Below are 23,639 nucleotides of genomic sequence, written 5' to 3'. Positions count from 1 at the left end.
ACGGCCTGCGTGGTGCCTCATTGTTTTACAGCTGACACATAAGCCTATATGCAGTTCTTTGACCTTGGTTTTACCGAGAGCCAGGGATTCACAATGAAGAAGTAGGGTGGCCCAGTGCACACTCTGCTCAGTCGAGGTCCCTGCTGACCGGTCTAGCCGCGCATTATTCCTGGAGGTGCAGGCATGTATTCCGGCCTTCGCAGACAGGCATTGTGGTACGCTACTACTCTCAGAACACAGTTCCGCCGTAATGTAGTAGGCTATTGGAGTTCTGTTAGGACTTCCTGATTAGTAAGCCTAGCAATTTGATTGCTCATGCCTGCTGTTACATCAATTCTTGTTCAGTAATCGTAGACACTGGCTTTCATGCAGACCATCTCACAAGCTTCTCGAGTATGAAAAACATTAGGCTACAGGCCAGATCGGACATTCATGCCAGGTAATCGTCCAGCTCAATACATTATTCGGGAAACACATCGCACAGCGTATCGTGAACGTTCAAGTCGTCCAAAGTTCTTAGACATCCTGTTAAATTTGCCTGAAAATGCCTAAACCGCATACCCAAAGTAAATTGAAAGCTGTTCTTGAACCATTTGGAGTACATGCATATAAATGGTCTCTTTTGAAAGGTGACACTCTGAAGTTATTTCCCCTTTTGTCAGGACCCCTGTAAGTCCTACTGGTGTTGAGTAATAGAAGCTTGAACACAAGGACATTGAAAGTTTCTATCTAGCCTAGATTCTTTTTTGAAAACTCTGAAGAGGCCTAGAGGTGGTAGCTGGAAGATAGAATTAGACCACAGCTTGAAGCCTTACCCAATTCAAGTCAAAAGTCAAACATAATACCCCGATATATTCATATTTGACACGTTTTTATAAAAGAGGACATCCAGGTGTTTTCTAAAAGGGCCTTTTGGAGACTCAAATGACCCTTTGTAACCAAGGTCAAATACTTAAGATAAAAGGTATTATTTTTCATAATTGTAATCTCTAATGAAAGGTGGTACTTAGAACTATCATATATCATAGTTAAATCCCCCATTAGTATTGCTGAAACACAAAAATGTGCCACCCTTTCATCCTGCTCTTTGCGTTCGTGCCGCTTCCTGCAGCCACTTTTGTGTTTTTGACTGAAGGGCATGGGGTACCCTACTTACGCAATTACTCAACACGCAAAGCAATGCAACACAACAGGATGGCAAACGATCACAACGTGTGGGTGGGCTATAGAATCTTTGACAACATATTACCCAGACAATATTAATTAATAAAAACTAGATTTGTGTCATTCAGCAAAAGGCGAATGAGGCAAAATGAATTATTTGCTGTTGTTAAGGCTGACTATTGTTAAAATGTTTATTGGGAAGGTGAGAATAACTGACACCATAATAGAGAAAGGTTTGCGAATTGATCGGACTGGATCATATGTTAACCTTTCTGTGATTTACGCGGAGCGAGGGGCCCGGTCAGTTCTTCAGGTAGAGTTCTCACTTGAGATCGAGGATGAGCCCCCTTTCGCCATGGGCCCTAGTGTAGCTGCACTCCCTGCACTCCCTATAGTTACGCCACTGATGACACACCTCTGGAAAGGTGATCTCAACAGTTGAAGAGGAAGGTGGACAGAGGAAGACTCTGAAATTATCATTAAAAGTTGTGTTCTTGTAAATATCGTTCTAAACAGCTTTTACTGTCATGTTTGATATACTTTTGTTTCTTATTTGATTTATTACATTCTAGTAATAATTGTAATACTCTAACATGTCCATGTACAGGGTTTACAGAGTTTGTGCCGGCAGCAGACCAACATGTGTTTAACATATTCCCTTGTCTTGCAAGGGAACCACTTGGTCTACAGCAGCCTTGATTAATGATCCAATTAGAATTTGTATGCGTTAGACAACTTTTCAGTCATATGACCGGTGTCGACATTTTAGTCAGATTTGGGTGTATATAGGAAGAGGTTTTACCAATCACTTTGAGTTCTGTTTACGATACAGCTCCAGTGCGTTAGGCGCCTAGTCTTTATTGTGAATCCCTTTGTTAACCATTGCTCTGAAGGTATGTTTTGTATTTGATGATATTTCATTATCATTGTATTGATTATCTTACTATTTAGATAATAAACTATTATTGTGCATTTTTAAGTTACTTGTTCTCCTTGAAACGTATCTATCACGCTACGGTGGTGAAAACTTTGATCTAGTCTGGTTGATGCGGCTAACTGATTACAAATATAGACTTTTGGAGTAGGTTATAACTTAAGGCCTCAGAGTCACTTACAGTGGATCTCCACGCTCCAAAATAATTTACCGGAACCTCTGAGTGATCGATTACATAGCCTACTAGGTCTACTATGGTTAAATCCACGTTACAGTAGAGATAAAGGACTGATTAGTGAACACGCATACTTTAGGGTCGGTGCTCTGATCAAGCAGACGATTTTTACCTACGTCAGAGTATCATGTCATTAACTGTTTAGCGCTCAAGGTTACAGGTAACGCACTTGTGCACATTTAAAAAATTGGAGTCAGATATAAACGAGTCAATTATCTCCCTGAGAATCTAACCAAAAGTGAATTGTGGTTCCCAAGCCAGGGACAAACACCAAGCGTCTCTGGCCTTTCAATGCACCACCTACACATGTCATGGGATCTTTAAACGTTGTATATGTTCATTTGGTTTATTTAATGTTTCGTTTTCTGTCTTTTGTATGTGTTATTGTCTTCTTAATCATTTCTGTATTACCTTTTCTTTTGCCTGTCACTCTGCTGCTGAAACATTCAAATTTTCCCGTTGGTGGATCAATAAAGTGTTATCTTATCTTACACACACTAGAGACGCTGACCTTCATGCTTTGTGATAATACTACTGGTTACTGATCAGCTGTATACAGTGCATGACAATTAGTAACTTTAGGACAAGCATAGTAACTGTGTGTGGTCTATGTTCCAGAGATAGAACGTGGGAGTTGTGGAGACCCGGGAGTGCCTGCTTACGGAAAAAGAACTGGGGTCAGGTTTCTCCATGGCGATAAATTGACGTTTGAGTGCCAAGCGGCCTTTGAGTTGGTGGGGGAGAGGAGCATCTCCTGCCAGCAGAACAACCAGTGGTCTGGAAACAAGCCCTCCTGCGTCTGTAAGAGTCATGGCTAAATAGGAACTGGAAAACAGATTTGTTGTGTCTGACAAACCATGTGGGTGTGTGTCAATTTGTGAATGTTAGTGTGGATGTGCTTGTGAGTATGGTTGCCTGTGCGTCATAATGAATTTGAATGTAATTCCTCAATTTAAAAAAACAACAACTAAAAAGTGTGTTTGTGTCCCCCTTAGTTTCCTGCTTCTTCAACTTCACAGCCCCATCAGGCACCATCCTTTCCCCTAACTACCCAGAAGAGTATGGCAACAACATGAACTGTGTGTGGCTCATCATCTCGGAGCCGGGCAGCAGGATCCACCTGCTCTTCAGCGACTTTGAGCTGGAGCCACAGTTTGACTACCTGATCGTCAAAGATGACGGGTTGACAGAGACCACCACCTTTGGGACATTCTCCGGTAAAGACGTCCCATCTCAGATTGCCAGTAATGGACACATCATGAGGCTGGAGTTTCAGTCGGACCACTCCAATACTGGAAAGGGATTTAACATCACGTATACAAGTAAAGTATAGTTTCTTATTAGACTACCATTACTGTATTACCAGATGCAAATGAACACATGAAGTGAATGAAGAATGATCTTTTATGCTCTTGACCAAAAGGCCTTTGAATTATGTCTTACTTCTCTTAATTCCACTTAATATTCAGAAAAAGACATATGACAAATGAAAACATGATCAAGTTTCTTTTCCTCCCAATACAAGTGTTTAAAGGGGTGATAGACTGGGTTTTTGGTGTATTTCACACTGTTCCTTAAGGTGTCCAAATAGGGTATGTAACATTGGTTGGGCTGAAAATGGTCCTGGTGCTGTTCTATGCCCTCTGGTAATTCCTCCGAATTTTTCCCGGGAAAAAACGCTAGGTGTTCTCCTTTTATTGTATGCTCATTAATATTTAGATAAGCTGCGCGCTGATTGGCTGGTTTTCAACGAGTGAAGCTGCGGAGCAGAAACGCAATACGGCCTACAGCACTCACTGAAACACCGAAGGTGGAAACGGAGACTTGAAATAAAAACGTGCAAATAAATCTATTGTGTCTACACAACACTGTTTTCAACAGATTGACTAAATATCATTTGAAATGATTACGTTGTTTCCACTTCTGTTGTCGACGCAAACAGGATCGCCTTACGTGGGCACTAGCCTACATCAGTACAGCTTAGCAAACAAACTATTGTGATTCAACTCAGTTTCAGCTGCTTTAGCTATCTTGCTGAAAAATGTATCTGGACAAACATGCATCTTTTACATGACAACACAGGTTATATATTTGAATGAAACAGTTAGGAAAATGAAATAACATTAGCCCCATTGCTAATAATAATAGGCTAAATCATCACACATTCTAGCTACTGTACCTATGCTCAGAAGTATATATATATATATTTTATTCGCCATGAATGTTTGCACAAACAAGGAATTTACTTTGGCAGGGAGGTGCATACATTAAACATATAGGAATATTGAAACTTAAATATGTGGACTAACTATACAAAAGGAGCAAAGTCTAGCTAATACTAAGGGGGGTCTAGCTAATACTAAGGGGAATGAAAAATAAAATATAATATAAGTAGCCCTAATTTACAATCTAACCTAAATATACAGATAGTGCAAACGATACAATAGTGCAAATTGAAATGTGCAGGGTGTCATGTGCAGATTGTGATTTAAAGTCAGTATGAGTCCTTGGCCTTGTTAAAGAGGCCAACAGCGGATGGGAAGAAACTGTTCTTGTGGCGTGAGGTTTTGGTCTTGATGGACCGCAGCCTTCTGCCGGAGGGGAGTAGCTGGAACAGGGAGTGTCCAGGGTGGGAGGGGTCGGCCACAATCTTCCTCGCTCGCCTCAGGGACCTCGAGGTGTGCAGATCCTCGAGGGAAGGCAGATTGCAGCCAATCACCTTCTCAGCAGTGCGGATGATACGCTGCAGTCTGCTCTTGTCCTTGGCAGTGGCAGCAGCGTACCAGATGGTGATAGGAGAAGTGAGGATGGACTCAATGAATGCTCTTGCATTAGCAAGCTAAACATGCCTACAGTCGAGGTGTTTTCGCTATCTAGGTCCTTGCATTACTTGCGAATCAGCGTTAATAAAAAGCAGATAAGCTAGAGTCTAGCTAACATTTGTCAAATGTGTAATTGAAGGCCGAACTGCACAGTGATCTTTTTCATAGACGAACATCACACACTAGGCTTTCGAGTGTTTGGTTCCTTAGGAAGACTCTGAAAAGTTTCAGCATTCCCTCTACATCCTGGAACACTGGATTTACCACCGTAGTCCATTTTTTTATATGCTAGAAAAACGTTCTTCTTTGGTTTTCTGTGGAAATACAAAGCAGCGCGCCACTAGCTAAAAAAGTGTCGGAGACCTACGCAACCTCCGTTTATGTTCCTGGACCAGAAAACCAGAGGGCGGAATGTTGGGGCGTGACAAAGTTGATGCTGTACGTCACAACTTGCATTGACGTCACAACTTGCACTGTTTCAAAAGCTAGCTTTTTCAAGTTGTAGTTTCAAAAAGTAAAATTTTGATAGGAAAGAGGTTTCAATGGACTTTGAGGTTTACTGCATGTCTATTTTACACACCAAACTGTAACGCAAGGTAAAATCGGTTTTGCAATCAATCGCCCCTTTAAACCACTGGGAATTTTCTACCTTTGTATTAACATTTTAATGCATATTTTAATGCAAATTATGTTTTCTGTGGGCCGTCAGACATTTTCAAACTGTAAACAAGAGATAAAAGATACAACATATCCGGAGGGCTGCTTTACACCTGGGAGCTAAACAGGACACAGACCTCTCTTTCTCCATCTTTTCTTTTTGGTGTTTTAAAGAAAAAATAAATACCAGAGCAGGGGTCTCCCTCCATCCTTGTTTCTCAAATTGAGCCTCTAGCCGGCAGCAGAGGTGCACAGACATTCGGGCTTCTAGTACAGGCATAGACAGGCCCACCACAGTGGTGGGCGAATGACGGGATGTTAACGGAGCTGAAATGAGGTCTGAGTATTGGCTGTCCCCAACTCTCACTGTCTGTCTGTCTGTCTGTCTCTGCCTGGTATTTTTTTCTCTTTTGTACCTCATCTCCTATCTCTCCACTCACTTCACTCTCTCTTCACTGTATCCTCTCACTCCATTCCATTCTGTGGAAGCTCTTCCATCTACCTCATACTGCATGAAGGCTTTGATATAGAATACCTTCCAATACACTCCTGTCATTTTAGGGATGCAGAGAGCTGTCATGAATGAGGTTGTGTGTGTATTTTCCTGCAGCATTTGGTCAGAATGAGTGCCACGACCCTGGCATCCCAGTGAACGGGCAACGCGTCGGTGAGCATTTCCTTCTGGGAAGCTCAGTGGTTTTCAGCTGTGACGAGGGCTTCATCAAGACGCAGGGCTCTGAGGTCATCACCTGTATCATCCAGGATGGCAACGTGGTATGGAGCTCTACCGTGCCCCGCTGTGAAGGTAAGCAATGGAACACACTCATGCTTGCACCATGCATACACATGCACAGTCTTAGTGAAAAGGTCTTTGTGTGTCTGTGTGTGTGTGTGCGTCAGCTCCCTGTGGAGGCCACCTAACAGCTCCTACAGGTGTTCTACTGTCTCCTGGCTGGCCTGGCTACTACAAAGACTCCCTAAGCTGTGAATGGGTGATCGAAGCCAGGAGAAACCACGCTGTGAAGATCTCCTTTGACCGGTAAGCCTCACCTCAATCAGATACATTTCTCGGTAACACTTTAGAATAATGGTCCGTTGTTAACAAGTATCTATGCAGGAACTAATAGGTAGTACTACATTAACACAGAATTTAATTATATTAACTAATATGGAACCACGATTAACTAAGCAGTAAGTAATAGCAAATTTACCACAAAGGTAGTTCCTTGGTAGGTATTATCACTAAATAAATATATCCTCATTGAGAACTACTTGTAAACTATGACCAATTGAGAAAGAATAACCAATTAATTACTAATCACAAAAGTAACATGTCTAAAAAGTGAACAGTTATAGTATTTTTGACTCTTAACACAGTCATAACTTTTTAGAAGCTTGTGCCTTAAATGAAGGGTGACCAGACGTCCTCTTTTACCCGGACATGTCCTCTTTTCGAGACCTTAAAAATGCGTCTGGCAGGGATTCAAAAATTGTCCAGGATTTTGCCTCTCTGGATATTTGTGTTTCTCTGGGTCTTTCACAAATTATTACGCCCTTACAAGTTTTGGATAGGGTATCTTCCTTACGTTCCATCTTCTTGCGCAAGCTCTGACTGTAGAAAGAACTGTCATTTTGATCACATAGTGCGGCATGCAATACACGACCAGCATCCTCCCCTCTCTGTTTATTTCAAACTTATAATACAAATAATGATAAGTTGCAGTAGTCAGACTACTTTTGTTAGGTAACGAGTAACTTAACGCGTTACTTATTTAATTGAATGAATCCGTTACTAGTTCCTTGTTCAAACAAGTAACGCGTTAAGTTACTTGTTCAACTTAATTTTGTGTTTTGGTCGCGAGCACTCAGCATGTAGCTAAAAGTCTAGGAAAGTCGAGGCTACTTTTTGCTAGGTACCTACGAAAACGTCTTAATCTGCTAGACAGGTATGTTCCATTCGTTCTTTTGGTGCGCAGTCTCACGAGCCCAATTTACCCGGCGTCATGGAGCCGACCAGCTAAATTGTTATTTAACGCTTAAGACTTGCATGTACAGGCCTACGTAATGTCACATTAAATAATGTATTGAACTCAAGCTTGTGTGATGTGTTGCTGTATCGTTCAGTGGTTTAGGATTATATTACAGTAAGTAAAATAGTCTGGTTCAGTACAAAAGCACAATTTTGCTACCATATACCTAGCTCTAGCTTAGCTTCGTTTTGCTCCTAGATTCAAACCTAGCCCTGGTAAATTGTAAAGTTAGCTAACTACTAGACTTCTGCTTGGCATTTTACAACATTATTTATTGATTAAAGAGTTCCTTGATTCAAGAACTTCATGCCAATATTGCTTTTCATTATGGTGAATTATTACCTTGATCGTCGTGCTGTATAATGAGGATTGATCATGTTATAAGTGACACTGAATATTCAGTACAATATGTGCTATTGCTGAGGTCAACCCATTTGGGGGCCAACCCAAATGTGCCTTCTGGGCATAAGAGTGACCCAGGTGAATTGTCTTAGAAAAAAATAATTTTCTTAATGTAACCAAAAGTAACTTAAAGCCTTACTCTCTACATCAAGTAACTAAGTAACTTAACTAGTTACTTTACAAAGAATGTAACTAGTAACTGAAATTAGTTACTTTAAAAAGTAACATTACCCAACACTGATTATGAGCTCTTGAATGTCAGTTCAATATGTATCAGGCTCCAAAGACCTACCTTTATGTTACAGTAGCCGCCTGAGGAGGATTTCTCTTTAGGATATGAATAAAAACATTGATGTTTTTTTGTCAAAAACAATTTGCATCCTGCATTTATGTTGTGATAGGTGCTAAACCACATCTTCTGGATAACAATGTTTGTTAGAATATCACTAGTGCCTCACAGAAATGTATGACTGTACCGTATGTGTCAAATATAAAATTAGACTTATTATATTACTTTTGAAAACCAGTAGAACTCCTCATTAATTACTCAAACAGTACCTTGTCATCCTGCAGGAACTGCTTGTGATGTAGACCATTATTTTAAAGTGACAAACATGTTAACTCCTCATTAATTACTCAAGCATTACCTTGTCATCCTGCAGGAACTACTTGTGATGTGGACCATTATTTTTAAATGAAAAACACCTCAACACCTCACTTACATGTCATCCCGCAATAATTATATACAACATCAAACAACTGCAGTGATTGAGTTTAACATTTGTATTATATGTAGGCCCTACTGGAATATTTTCATGAAATTGTAAAATATAATCCTATGTAATGAAAAAATGCACATCTGGGCATGCCAAAATTCTATATTTTGGCATGAAATATTGTACTTACAACTATCTGATCAACTTTCTTTCGTCCTACTCTGGCGTCTTTACATTCATTCATTAAGCAGATGCTTTTATCAAAAGCGACTTCCAAGATAGAGCTTTACTAAAAGTGCATTGGTCAATGATCATATACAACGACATAGCCCCAAAAACGCTTTTGCAGGCTTTTTTAGTCTTTGATATTGACTGGTGCATGCTGGGATTGCATGACGTCAACTAACCGAGCTCAGTTCACAATTCAAGGTTCCTATGTCTAAAAATTATGTAATTAAGTTATTTGTCCGTGGGATGAAAGTAAATATCTGAAAAATAACTGTTAAAATAGCTAGTTTTGATCAAGTGAAGTTATGTGTTTTAAAAGAGCATTTTGGTGAAAATGTTATTAATATTTGTAAAAAAAAACTGGCATTTAGTGTATTTTTAAGTAACAACATTTGGCTGTAATTCTTATGTAAAATTATAGATTTACATTTTGCCATTGTCTTTCTATCTGTATTTCCTGTCATTCAGAAATACAGAAAAAACACAATTTACAGAAAAAGTGAGTTTTGTTTTTTACAGTATGCTAAAAACATAAATTGCTTGTACCTGTGTGTGGGTGAGCATATGTGTGCTTGGTGTTTATGTGCATGTCTTTGTAGGAGATACTACTGTGCCTCAGTTCTCGCATTTGTTTCATAACTTTGACACATTTTAGGTTTAATTTAGTTATCATATTTTTAGTGGTGGGCATAGATTATTTTTTTTTAATCTAGATTAATTTCACTGTAATCTCAGCGTTAATCTAGATAAATCTAGATTAAAATGGCTCATTTGAAATCCACCGAAGGCATTCTTAATATGTGTGCTACCCAAATAATGACTAAAAGTAAGTCTTTGAGAACGGGTTTCTCAAGCCAGGTGAGCGAGGAGATAGTTAGCTTGGCTGATAGAGCTGTGCTGACGAGCTTGCCTCGGTTGCACTCAAACAGTAGTTCGACGACAACTCTTCCCCCGCGCTACATCAGTGCTTGACCCAGCATCTTACGCATTAGCTAAGGGATGCTTTGCGTTTAGGTGGTATTTGAGACTGAAAGAACTCCTACAGTAAACTTCCGCATAGCACAAGGTGCAAACAACCTTAGTCTTGTCGAGGTTTCCATTGGGAAGCTTCTTAATAATACATTTTCCCTGAAGCAAACCCAGCGGCTTCATAGCTGCATCCATGGAAGCACGTCACGTTTGATGTGGTAATTTCATACACAAGGCATACACACACGCTCGAAGACTCGTTCTCGCCCCCTACAGTGCAATTCGGCTAGGTATACATCCACGCTAAAATATCAAGGTGAAAGTCATCATAGCTTGCGTAGTATAGACCCAGCTCCCAACCCAACTTTGAAAATAGATTAACGGCGATATTTTTTTATCGGCGATAAGAGTCTCTAACGCCGATAACGGCCCAGCAGTACATATTTTACAGTGCTTTATTATTGCATGCCCAGTTTTTCATTTTTGCATTTCAAAATATTTTCTTGTTTTTTCTTTTACGATTTCATGAAAATCTTCCAGTACATGTGATAAAAATGTTTGACCCAATCACTGTAGTTGTTTGATGTTGTATATAATTATTGCAGGGTGACATGTAAGTGAGGTGTTAACATGTTTGTCACTTTAAAATAATGGTCCACATCACGAGTAGTTCCTGCAGGATGACAAGGTAACACTTACATTACATTTACATTAATGCATTTAGCAGACGCTTTTATCCAAAACTACTTCCAAGAGAGAGCTTTACAAAAGAGCATAGGTCACTGATCATATCAACGAGGTACGCCCAAACATTGCAAGCAGCCAAAACATGAAGCATACATTGTGAAAAACCAAATAAGTGCCAAAGGGAAGAACCATAAGAGCATGCAGTTAAACAAGTTACAATAAAACAACATGAAAACCCAAAAAGTGCAAGAGTGTACCTGTAGATGAAAAATCTACAGTAAATTATTTCACAGCGAGTACAAAAGTTTAAATCTGTTATAACTAACCAACAAGAGCAACAAGTCTCACAATAAGAGTCATTGTGAACCTGGAGGAAACTAACATCAGGTCCAGCCAAGCATTCCTAAGTGCCGATACAAGTGGTTCTTGAGCCTTTTCTTGAAGGTGGGGAGACAGTCTGTGTCCCTGATGGAGGTGGGGAGCTGATTCCACCATTGGGGGGCCAGACAGGAGAAGAGCTTGTGTTGGGACCAAGCGCTCTTGAGCAGTGGGACCACCAGATGGTTGTCTGAAGAAGACCATAGGTGGCGGATGGGGGTGTAAGGCTGGAGGAGAGACTTGATGTAGTAAGGTGCAGTCCTGTTCACCGCTCGGAAGGTCAGTACCAGAATCTTGAATCTTATACGGGCCGTGATGGGAAGCCAGTGGAGGGAGATGAGGAGCGGGGTAACATGGGAGTGTCTGGGTAGATTGAAGACCAGATGGGCCGCCGGGTTCTGAATCCTCTTGAGAGGGCGGGTTGCACATGCTGGGAGACCGGCGAGCAGCGAGTTGCAGTAGTACAACTTTGAGAGGACAAGTGCTTGGACTAGTAGCTGGGGTGGAGTGCTCAGACAGTTATCTCCTGATCTTCCGGATGTTGTAGAGGGTGAATCTACACGGCCGGGAGACCGCAGCAATGTGGGCAGTGAGGGAAAGCTCGTCATCCACGGTCACCCTGAGGTTCCTGGCTGGGGATGAAGGGGTTACCGTAGCTGATCCCAGGGCGATAGAGAGATCGTGGGAGATGGAGGGCTTGGCCGGGATGATGAGGAGTTCTGTTTTGGCGAGGTTCAGCTGGAGGTGGTGCTCGGTCATCCAGGCGGAGATGTCTGTGAGGCAGGCCTCAATCCTAGCTGAGATCCCCGGATCAGCTGGGGGGAACAACAGGTTCAGCTGTGTGTCATCAGCATAGCAGGTGTAGGAGAAGCCATGGGAGGTGATGATTGGTCCAAGCGAGGTGGTGTACAGGGAGAATAGGAGGGGTCCAAGGACGGAGCCCTGTGGGACACCAGTGGAGAGCTGGCGGGGGGCCGACACTTTGCCTCCCCAGGAGACCTGGTAGGATCTTCCCGACAGGTAGTATGAGATCCACTGAAGTGCAGTGCAAGTGATGCCCATCTCAGAAAGTCTGGCGCTTGAGTAAATATTGAGGAGTGAGTAGTTAACATGATTGTCCTCATCACAAGTAGTTCCTGCAGGATGACAAGGTAATGCTTGAGTAATTAATGAGGGGTTATACTGGTTTTCACAAGTAATATAATAAGTCTAATTTAATATTTGACACATACGGTACAGGCATACATTTCTGTGAGGCACTAGTGATAGTCTATCAAACATTGTAATCTGGAAGATGTGGTTTTGCGCTTATCGCAACATAAATGCAGGATGCAAATTGTTTTTGACAAGAGAACATCAATGTTTATATTCATATCCTAAAGAGAAGTCCTCCACAGGCGGTTACTGTAACATAAAGGTAGGTCTTTGGAGTCTGAGACATATTGAACTGACACATCAACAGCACATAATAGTGAACTAATCCAATCATGAGCGTGTCAGCATCACTTTTTAATTATTAAAAATGTTAAACAAATTATCATTATTTGTATTATTCCATGTTTAAGTTTGAAAAAAACAGAGAACATACGTCCATCCTTTGTTAAGAGAAGTCACAATCTCAACCTGTAGCTAATATATTTGGGGGGGGTTATAATATTCCTAAACTGGTTTCCACACAGAACCCATTTGAGGCACAAACTTCTGAAATGTTATGCCCATGTTAAGAGTAAAACAAAACAAATTGTTGCTACTTTTCAGACATGTTACTTTTCTGATTAGTAATATTTTTTTTATTTTTTTTTATTGGTCATAGTTCACAAGTAGTTCTCAATGAGAATATATTTATTTAGTAATAACCAAATACCTACCAAGGATCTACCTTTGTACTGAACTAGCTAACACTTACTGCTTAGTTAATCTTGGTTCCATATTAGTTAATAGTATTACATTTGGGGTTAATGTAGTACTACCTATTACAATGGACCATTATTCTAAAGTGTTACCCATTTCTCTCTCTCTCTCTTCTCTCACACACTCTTGCTCCCTCTCCCTCTTTTTTTATCTTTAGCTGACCTTTGACTATTTTTTGTGCGTGTGAGCAGGTTCCAGACAGAGGTCAATTACGACACGTTGGAGATAAGGGACGGCCCCTCCAACTCCTCCCCTCTGATTGGTGAATATCATGGCACGCAGGCCCCCCACTTCCTGATCAGCACCTCCAACTACATGTACCTCTTGTTTACCTCCGACAACAGCCGCGCCAGCCTTGGATTTCAGATACGCTACGAAAGTACGTAATTACCACCAGGGGTCATGTTCAAGATTAGATTCAGAGATAGCACAGGAATCCTGCTACATATGACAATAGGTTTGTGGTGTAAGAAATTGCCTGAAGCTGTCCTGACCCAGTTCTGTTTCTTGATAGGTGTGATGATGGAAACAGATTCATGTTTGGACCCAGGGATCCCCGTGAACGGGAAACGTCATGGCAACAGTTTTGTGATTGGCTTGAGGGTGTCCTTCAGCTGTGATCCAGGCTACACCCTAAGTGATGACAAGCCAATTGTCTGTGAGAGGAACCATCAGTGGAACCACGCTCTTCCCAGCTGTGATGGTATAACCACATTTTGTTTTTTGTACCTCCTGTCTCCTTTCTCTTATTCACAGCATACATTCAGTCATCATCCAGTCCCCTCACATCCAGACAGGTAGCAGAGGGAGTGTTTGCTTACAGCTAACGTACAGCCTTCTGATCCAGGCGGGGGGGTGTCAATTTCCTTCCTCAATTTCCTTTTCCCCTGCTCTTTGGGGAACTGAGGTCATTTATTGTTGATGAGGGAACTGACAGGAATTATTTACCAGCAGAACACCACTGACTAGATAGACATACAGACTGTGAGAGAGAGAGAAAGAGAGAGCGTAAGTGAAAGAGGGATATTATAATGAAGAGAGGGAGAGACATTGAGAGAGAGGAAGAGGAATGGGAGGAGGAGTGTCATCCTGGCAGATTATCATAGTGCTCCCCAGGCATGTTGATAACGTGGCATGCTGCATGAGTCCGTTTAATCTCCGTCTAATCACCAGCATTTTGCTTGCCTGCCGGCTCAGGGCTAATATAGAATGTCAATCCATACATTATTTTGTGACCTATTCACATGCCTTACTATAGCCCCAGTGCACACATATACACACACACTCTGGTTTTCTCTTCATCCCCCCTCCACATTCTTCCCCTTCTCCACAGTAAACACATATACACCGTATATAAACATGGGTGTTTATAGCAAACATATTTACCCCACTAGAGATGGGGTAATCATGGTAGTTGTTCCATATTAGCCTTTTTCCTGTATTGTATCCCTGTGAGAAATCCCTGCTGTGCAGATACTGATTGATTCGTGATGCTGTAAGACTTTAGCCTGACGTTGTCATACTCATAATTCTAGTCAGAATATGAGTGTGAAAACTCTCCGTTGGGCTGTGACTACGGGACGTGTTTCAACCGAACTCGTAAAACAAATGCCTCTTTGCTCAATTGGATAGACCTACAACCAATCAGAGGAACGTAATATGTTGTTTGTTGAAAACGAATTCAACCCAAGCGCTCTTTCGTGACGTTGTTGATTACGTTACTGTTGATCATCTGTCCATCATCGTATAGAGCCCGCCCTGGCAATTTCATTGGTCCATCCCGATTCTGGTTTTCTGTAGTTGTCCCCAATACGAGACCCTCCAGACCCAACTTCCCGACCAAATTTTTTTGTGGGCGGGGAGAAGTTGGGCTGGCAGCCAGGCTAGTAAGACTTGGGTGTTCTGGTTGTATATGGAATGAGGTAACTTCTAATTTCATTCCCAAGCCTGGCCTTTTCCTCAAAATGTCCAGCCCCCTTTATGTTTGGTTGAGCTCCTATCTGTCTTCCAACCACAACCTGATTGTCTCTCTTCTCTTATCATCACTAGTAGTATCGGCTCAACTCGCAAAGCACTGATACACAGCTGCTCAAGTTTGTTTCTAAACTGTACAAAGTGCAGGAAGACCCCCTCCCACCCCCACACACCTGCCCTACTCGTCTTCTTCTTCTCCCTCCCCTTTTCACCCCTACTCTCCCTCACTTACCGTAGTTGCTTTTCTCAGGCTCTGACCCAGTTTCAGCAACCCTGATGGAGCACTTCTAATGTTGCTTTCACTGCTATTGGCATAATCATCAACATCATGATTTATACTTATGGTCTTCAGCATCTGTATTTAACTTATTTTCATTTGTTCCTATTATTCCCTAAATTGATATATGAACACTCATTAATTAAGCATTTGCTGTGAAAACTTGATATGGTAAGGTTGTATTTTCTCTCTGAGCCAGTTTTTAACTGTCATGTTTTCTCAATCCAGCATTATGTGGAGGCTACATCTATGGTAAAACAGGAACCATCCTGTCTCCTGGCTTCCCTGACTTCTACCCCAACTCCCTGAACTGCACCTGGACCATAGAGGTGTCCCATGGAAAAGGTGAAATCAAACCTACCTGAAGACATTAAGATAGCCAGATAACAGTTATAACTCAGTTAGTCAGATAGTTAGTGAATACACCTGCTTCTAATTGAGTTTGTAAGTCTATTGGAAATGCACTGTAGCTGTATTAGTAAGTCAATTTGTTAGTTAATTTACAGTGTTTTTATTTCCTGCATCTTCAGGTGTCCAGATGGTGTTCCACACATTCCACTTGGAGGAGAACCATGACTACCTTCTGATCACAGAGGACGGAAGCTTTACAGAACCGGTGTCCAGAGTCACTGGCTCCATCCTGCCCCCCTCTGTCAAGGCTGGTCTCTACGGCAACTTCAGCGCTCAACTGCGCTTCATCTCAGACTTCTCCATGTCCTATGAGGGCTTCAACATCACCTTCTCAGGCAGGCCAATGCATGCCTGCTCTGATATCACGAGTGTCAGACTTTTGACTATTAGATTCCTCAGATAAATCAAGTCTGTCTTTTTGTTTGTCTGTGTGTGCCTGTCTCTGTAAATATGAACATTGGAATCTGCTAGAATTTAGCACAAACTATACACAATTTGGGATAATATCCTTGTTTTACAGTTTTTATCAATTGCTAAGACACATTTCTTGAAACAGTCACCCATTTTCTCAAAACTGTAAACACAAAACCAAATCTTCAAACTAAATTTCCAAAACCTCTGACTCTTCTGGCAAAATCAAACACTTGCCCCTAAACCATTTAACTTGTGCTCAAAATCAAACAATGCATTCAGATCATACACACAGCAAATCAATATATAAACACTATGGAGCAATCATTAGACACCAATTTTTTTTTTGAGAACACAGCATCCAGGGCATGTAGTTACATGTAAAGACAAATTAGTTTATGTATACACAGTAAATGCATTTACGTAGCAATAAAGAAAACTGGATTTTGGTGTTTCAACACCCATTGACACCCATTCCTGATGTATGACTATGTTTAGCCTGTGTTCTGCACCTCTCTTTCACCAACCGTCTCTGGAGTGGGGAATCCCTCACTGAATTGGTCCTCCCAAGGTTTCTTAATTTTTTTCCCTCTAGTGAGTTTTTCTGGGAGTTTTTCCTTGTCTTCCATGAGGGTTTAGGTTGGCTGAGGGGCAGTTCTATGGGCGTATGTGAAGCCCTCTGTGACATTGCTTCTAAAAAGGGCCATACAAATACTGTAAATTGTATTTGATTTGAAAATATTACAGTAACCATCACAACTTAAAATAAAATCCCCCCTAAAATCCGTAAAATCCTCTGGTGTGCTGGATCTAGCCTTGAAAACACTGCACACCTATGTTACCACAAGCCAGTTCAATTATATTTATTGTTTTTACCCTGGTATATGGGTTTTGGTCATAGACCTTCCACCGCCACACAAAGAAAAACTCTTACATTTGATTGATAAAAAGGCTGTATGGTGGAAAGCAAACATTTACAATAGAAAATTCTGGTTGATGTTGAACTATTCCCGTATTCGGACACAACAGTGAAAGCTGTCATTGTCCCAAACCAACAAGTGTGAACAATTTTGAGTCATTGTGTTTTACAGATGACAACTGTGTTGTAGTTGTGTTTACTGTTTGCCGTCTGTGTTTACCATTTTGCAGCACAAGTGCATCACAGTGCAAATGTTTTTAGTGAATGAGAATGTGTTTAGAGTTTTGCCAAAAGAGTGTCTGATTCAACAAATGGGTTCAGACCACAGATTTTTTTTTTTCAAAGAATGGGGTGTAGTGTTTTAGCAATTAGTAAAAAACTGTATATAAAGTTATCAAGTCTGACACTATAGAAATGAACCATACAGTAACAACAACATGTAAATCAGCCCGTCTCACCTGTCTGTATGCCTGCCCTCTATCAGAGTACATTTTGGAGCCATGTGAGGACCCTGGTGTGCCTGCCTACAGTCGAAGGATGGGCTTCCAGTTTGGGGTGGGAGATTCTCTTATCTTCTCCTGTTTCCTTGGTTACCGTTTGGAAGGAGAGCACAAAATCACCTGCTTGGGGGGCGGACGCAGGGTCTGGAGTGCTGCCCTCCCCAGGTGCGTGGGTATGTATACACAGTCTGTTATACACATAAACAATGATGCACATCTGCACAGTGCAGGAATGCTTACATCAAAGTGCATTGTGGGTTGCCAGGCAACATCTAGGTCCTTACCTGCAGCATTACACCTGAATAACAAACAACTTCCTAAACAAAAAGCACAGTACTTTTGTCCTGTGCTCTTTGGGGCAGCACATGCTTGGTCCAGAGATGTAGAAAGAGAGCAATAGCTGTCAAGAGATTCTGATTCAAACTAAATGCTAGTATCCTCTTCATCCTTGCTCTCCCTCTCCATCTCTCATACTGTCTCTCTTTCTTGCTGTCTCTCAATCTCTTTTGTCGTAAAAAAGTTTGTAAGTAGTGTGAAATATTCTAAGTGTTGAAGTGAAGAACAATTCAAAGGGCCCTATCTTGCACCCAGCGCAATTGACTTTGTACACCGACGCATGTATCATTCTTATTTTGCACCCGATGCAGAGTGGACTTTTCCCTCCACAGACGCACAAGGAGGCATGTTCTGGTGCAAATGTTCCCTGGTGCTATTTTGCAGTTTCAGAAAACAATTCCGAAACACAGACCAGGAAAAACTTAGTCTTAAGTCAGTGCTGTGTTATTCAGATGCTATTTTAAGGGCACATGCTTGGCCATAATGTAGGGTATACACAACGCGCATACACTTGGCTTCTATCATCTACACAGACGTAACAGTTCCCATTTTTGCAAATCATACATAATTACAAGTAAAAATATTACAACACGAGGGCAATCATTGTGGATGTGGATGAAGATGTGAAAAAAAAGCATAAATCTAGCATACACATTTACCCAGTAATGGTATCGGTAAAAGGTTATGGTTAAAAACGCCTGTTTAACCAAAGCTAATTTCGGTGGGTTTTTCCTATCCCCATACAATGTCACTTCTCTGTCTTTTACGGCCCTGACGAGAACCTCGGTCTCCTCGGCTGTGAACCGCTCCTAGCGTGCGCCTGGCAAATCTGCCATGGAACAAGCGTGCCTGCTTTTCAAGGGAATATGAGATGACGCTCTGATTGGTTTATTGCACGTTAAACCACACCTATGAGTAATGTATCTACTTCACACCTATGAGTAATGTATCTACTTCAGACCAGAGCCATATAACAATCTTTTTATATGGCTCTGCTTCAGACCAACCCATTTTAGAGTTGCCTCTCACCTCTCCCTGCTTTCCCTCTCCTGGCCAGCTGAATGCGGAGCCATAGCAGTTGGATTGGATGGAGTTCTTCTCTCTCCTAACTATCCTTCTTATTATGACAACAACCACGAGTGTATCTACCACGTCCAGACAGAACCTGGTAAGGGCATCATGATCACCACCAGCAACTTCCTGCTGCAAGATGGAGACTTCCTTAAGGTAAGAGTCAGATCCTTACAATCCTGTATACCAGTGGCATTTGGTTCAACTTGGCAGGGAAAGGCAATACACATATCAGTGTTTTGAATGAAATGTTTTGTTGAGAGAGCTTTTCTCCTACACTGTAAAAAAAAAAAAAAAAATGACCGCACTTTTTCTGTAAATTGTACGTGTTTTTTTCTGTATTTCTGAATGACAGGAAATACAGATAGAAAGACAATGGCAAACTGTAAATCTATACTTTTACATAAGAATTACAGCCAAATGTTGTTACTTAAAAATACACAAAAATCCCAGTTTTTTTTTTTATATTAAAAAAAAAATCTCAAATGTTCTGTTAAAACACATAAGTTCACTTGATCAAAACTAGCTATTTTAACAGTTATTTTGCAGACATTCACTTTCATCCCACGGACAAATAACTTTATGACATCATTTTTGGTTTAGACATAGGAACCTTGAATTGTGAACTGAGCTCGGTTAGTTGACGTCATGCAATCCCAGCATGCAACAGTCAATTACAAGGTATTACAAAAGCCTGCAACAGCCTTTTTGGGGCTATCTCGTTGTTTATGATCATTGACCGTGCCTTGTCGTGACGTGCCTGTGTGTGTGTCGTAATTTCTTACCGGTACGGCGTACCGGGAAGAAATTTCTTACCGGTACGGCGTACCGGCCAGTACCGGCTTACTTTCACCCCTGGTTATAATAGCAATCCGCCATGTAACAAGTGCGCCTGCTCTTAAAGGGAATGTGAGATGACACTCTGATTGGTTTACTGCACGTTACGCCCAAACCACAACCATTAGTAATGTAACCACTTCAGATCAACCCATTTTAGATTTGCAAAGTCATTTATCCCGCCGGCAAAATAGCAACCGCGCCGGAGTCTTGCCCACAAAGTTACTTGCGTTTCAGATCGTTAAAATAGGGCCCTTAATGTATCCAAACTACAGACCAGGCATTCTGGGTAATAGGAGCGTTGCCGCTACACAACTATCTAATCAACTTTCCTTCATCCTACTCTGGACTCTTTACATTTATTTATTTAGCAACTTCCAAGAGAGAGCTTTACTAAAAGTGCATTGGTCAATGATCATAAACGAGATAGCCCCAAAAAGGCTTTTGCAGGCTTTTGTAGTCCTTGATATTGACTGGTGCATGCTGGGATTGCATGACGTCAACTACCCAAGCTCAGTTCACAATTCAAGGTTCAAGTGAAGTTGTGTTTTAACAGAACATTTTGATGAAAATTGTATTCATATTTGTATAAAAAAACAGACATTTTAGTGTATTATTAAATAACAACATTTGGCTGTAATTCTTATGTAAAATTATAAATTAACAGTTTGCCATCGTCTTTCTATCTGTAGTTCCTGTCATTCAGAAATACTGAAAAAAAATACAGAATTTACAGAAACAGTACTGTAATTGAATCTTTTTTTTTACAGTGTAGTTTTACTTTTGTGCATTTTAGTAAGTCTACAGTAAGAAACTGAAACACCTGCCTGTGGTCACATGAAGAGCACAGTCTGACATGACATGACAGACAGACATACTGATTGTCTGACAGACAGACCAGCAGACAGGAAGAAGGCAAGCTGACAGGGTGGAGGACAGGTAGATAGGCCAGCAGACAGTTAGAATGGCAAATAACAAACCACTAGCTCTGGACCTCACCCGGGTTCGGCCCTGCTGAAGTCAAGGCTGTAAGGAGACTGCTGCCATAGTGACAAGAAGCACTGGATTGTGACAGTGATGTATAACATCTGATAGTTTTCATTAAGCAGCCAACTCTGCTGTAAAGTCCATATAACCTAACCAACCACCTATCGCCTACAGTAAGTTCTGCAGCATACATCTTACTTTACTGAAGCTCACTGTTGTATGTTTTATAAACTCACTGTAACCTAGCCTATAATCTATATAAGGGTCACCTACACCCACACTAACCTAGTGTGCAATTATTGGCAAGAACAATCTTAGTTCCCTCTGATATAGGCTGGTTATCTACACACACTTATTTCCAGGGGTGAAAGTAGTTTTTATTTCTTGGTGGTACTATGATACAGGTTTAATGCGTTAAAAATTTCACTTAGCCTAATTATTTATTATCTATGCATTTGTTTATTTACTGTATTATAGTCTACTTATCAAGCATTCACTAGGACTTCTTATCACTCTAGTATCACTCTTTAACCCACCTGTATCTGTTTTTGATAATTCCGCTTCATGATGACTGCCGACCGACAAGGTTTTGTATTTTGCCAGCAGCACAGATCATGAGAGGGGCCCCTTGAAGGGGATCCCGATAACAGTGTCATTGCACTTTACTGCATTGACTATCAAAGGGGCGCTCACACAGTTTGTCGTTGCATTTTATTCTTAACCAGTCGTTGTCTTGGGGCCCCAAGCCAGCTCGGCGCCCCAAGCAATTACTTGTTTTGCTTGCCTTGTCGCGACGGGCCTGTGCGTGTGTCGTAATTTCTTACCGGTACGGCGTACAGGGAAGAAATTTCTTACCGGTACAGCGTACCGGCCAGTACCGGCTTACTTTCACCCAAGACTTCAAGACTTGTGTCTCCATACATAATTAAATGTATGGGTTTTAAATATGCACAGAATCACCCTGGAATGTACAGATCAATTGATTTTATTTACTTAAAAAACGGTATTCTCATGTGTCTCCTCTCTCTACGTATCTTTAGGTATACGATGGAGAGGACAGCACATCCCGTCTCCTTGGTAACTTCACCAGGAACGAGATGTCCAATGTGGTCATCAATAGTACATCCAATCACCTGTTGCTCGAGTTCAACAGCAATGGCACAGGAACTAATAAGGGCTTCAGACTCTCCTACACCAGTGAGTTTAGCACTCTCCGTGTGTTGCTAGTATCTTTGTTCTTGCAATGAGAACACATTCTTCAAAACAAATATATTTGATTTATACCAGTGGGTTATGTGTTAAGAGCATCATGACTGAGTTCCTGCCCATTACTGTGTGTTTGTGTGTTTACATCTGTGTGCACATCAGAGTATGTGTTCCAGCATCACCCTCCACTTTATATAACCTAATCTTAATATCCAGAGGTATGAAATCAATAAAGGTAGAGGGAGTTGTGGGAAGGGCAGTAGTTGTAACCTTGGATTGTAGCTGTGCCAGAGCAGGCCTAGGGCTAATAAGATATATGTAGACCTAATTCATCACAAGCAACAACATGAGGTTAAATTTTTTCCACAATTGTTAAAATACATTTCTTGAAACAGTCACCCCTTTTCTCAAAACTGTAAACAGAAAACCAAATCTTCAAACAAAATTTCCGAAACCTCTGACTCTTCTGGCAAAATCAAACACACGCCCCTAAACCATGTAACTTGTGAAGAAACAATGCTGTCATATCATACAGACAGAAGATCAATGTATAAACACTATGGAGCAATCATTAGACACAACACAAAAAAATGGAGAACACAGCATCCAGGGCCAGGGGCATCTTAATAGCACTTGAGGCCCCTGGCTTAAGGACTTTTTGTTTTATGTTTTGAGGCCCCCGCCCGCTAATCGCAAATGTTAAAAGTTTTGTCTTGGTAGCGATTGAGTTGCTTGTATTTTATTTACGTTCCGTTGTACGGTTTAGGCTGAAATTCAAAAAGTGCCTTGTGTCAACAAAGGGAACTGTGCCAGCCTGCGTCACAACGTCAGCACATGTTAGCAACGACGCATGGATACAACGTGCATTGCTGTTGCACTCACAGCAAGTATTGTATCGTGCCATGGTGTAGCAGCATTATACATTTAAGCAATTCAAGACTTGCATGTACAGTAAGCAGAGTTGGGGTAGTTACTCAAAAAAAGTTATATATTACACATTACTAGTTACTTTTTTTAAAAGTAATGCTTTACTATATTACTCACTGCTGAAAGCAGCGGCGTAACAATGACTTGGCGGGCCCGAGTGCAGATCTCACCAACGGGCCCCTTACCGAACTATCGTAAGGCGAAACTGAGTATTGAGTGTTGAGCTTAGCGATGCGCAGGGAAATTTTGGCTACTTATGATGTACAATTAAGGGTTGCTACAATATGTTTTTATGAAATGAACACAGTATTTCATTGATCAAACTGATTTTGGAGAAACAGTATTTAATGAGCAGATAGACAAACACATGGGAAAACATTAATACATCTTCCAGCGGCGTAACAATGACTTGTCGGGCCTGAGTGAAGATCTCACCAACGGGCCCCTTAACCGACCTATCGTCAGGCGAAATTATTGCCTGTTGAGCTTAGCGAGGCGCATGGAAATGTACTTATTATCAGTGTTTCGTCTGAACACGTTCATGAACTCGTTCAATTTTGGTGAACTGAACGTAGCCTACTGTATTACTGCCTGATGAACGATACTGTGCAGTGGACGCATTCATTCTGGTGTCTGTGAATGGCACGTTC

General features: G+C 41.2%; 1 protein-coding gene across 1 annotated transcript in view; it reads left to right on the top strand.

Annotated features, from left to right (window-relative positions):
- LOC124473714 (CUB and sushi domain-containing protein 1-like) overlaps positions 1-23,639 on the top strand; it is a 386,561-nt gene that overhangs the window by 138,838 nt on the left and 224,084 nt on the right. The window contains exons 13-23 of the mRNA XM_047029350.1: positions 2,952-3,134; positions 3,329-3,655; positions 6,423-6,617; positions 6,713-6,851; positions 13,325-13,512; positions 13,648-13,836; positions 15,613-15,729; positions 15,915-16,130; positions 17,610-17,798; positions 19,019-19,188; positions 21,897-22,053. Coding sequence (XP_046885306.1) covers positions 2,952-3,134; positions 3,329-3,655; positions 6,423-6,617; positions 6,713-6,851; positions 13,325-13,512; positions 13,648-13,836; positions 15,613-15,729; positions 15,915-16,130; positions 17,610-17,798; positions 19,019-19,188; positions 21,897-22,053 — 2,070 coding nt within the window. The remainder of the gene's footprint in view (positions 1-2,951; positions 3,135-3,328; positions 3,656-6,422; positions 6,618-6,712; positions 6,852-13,324; positions 13,513-13,647; positions 13,837-15,612; positions 15,730-15,914; positions 16,131-17,609; positions 17,799-19,018; positions 19,189-21,896; positions 22,054-23,639) is intronic.

This window comes from Hypomesus transpacificus, chromosome 11, assembly GCF_021917145.1.
Source record: "Hypomesus transpacificus isolate Combined female chromosome 11, fHypTra1, whole genome shotgun sequence".
NCBI lineage: Eukaryota > Metazoa > Chordata > Actinopteri > Osmeriformes > Osmeridae > Hypomesus > Hypomesus transpacificus.
Note: the sequence above shows the minus strand (reverse complement) of the source record. Positions and strands in the feature narration are given on the sequence as shown.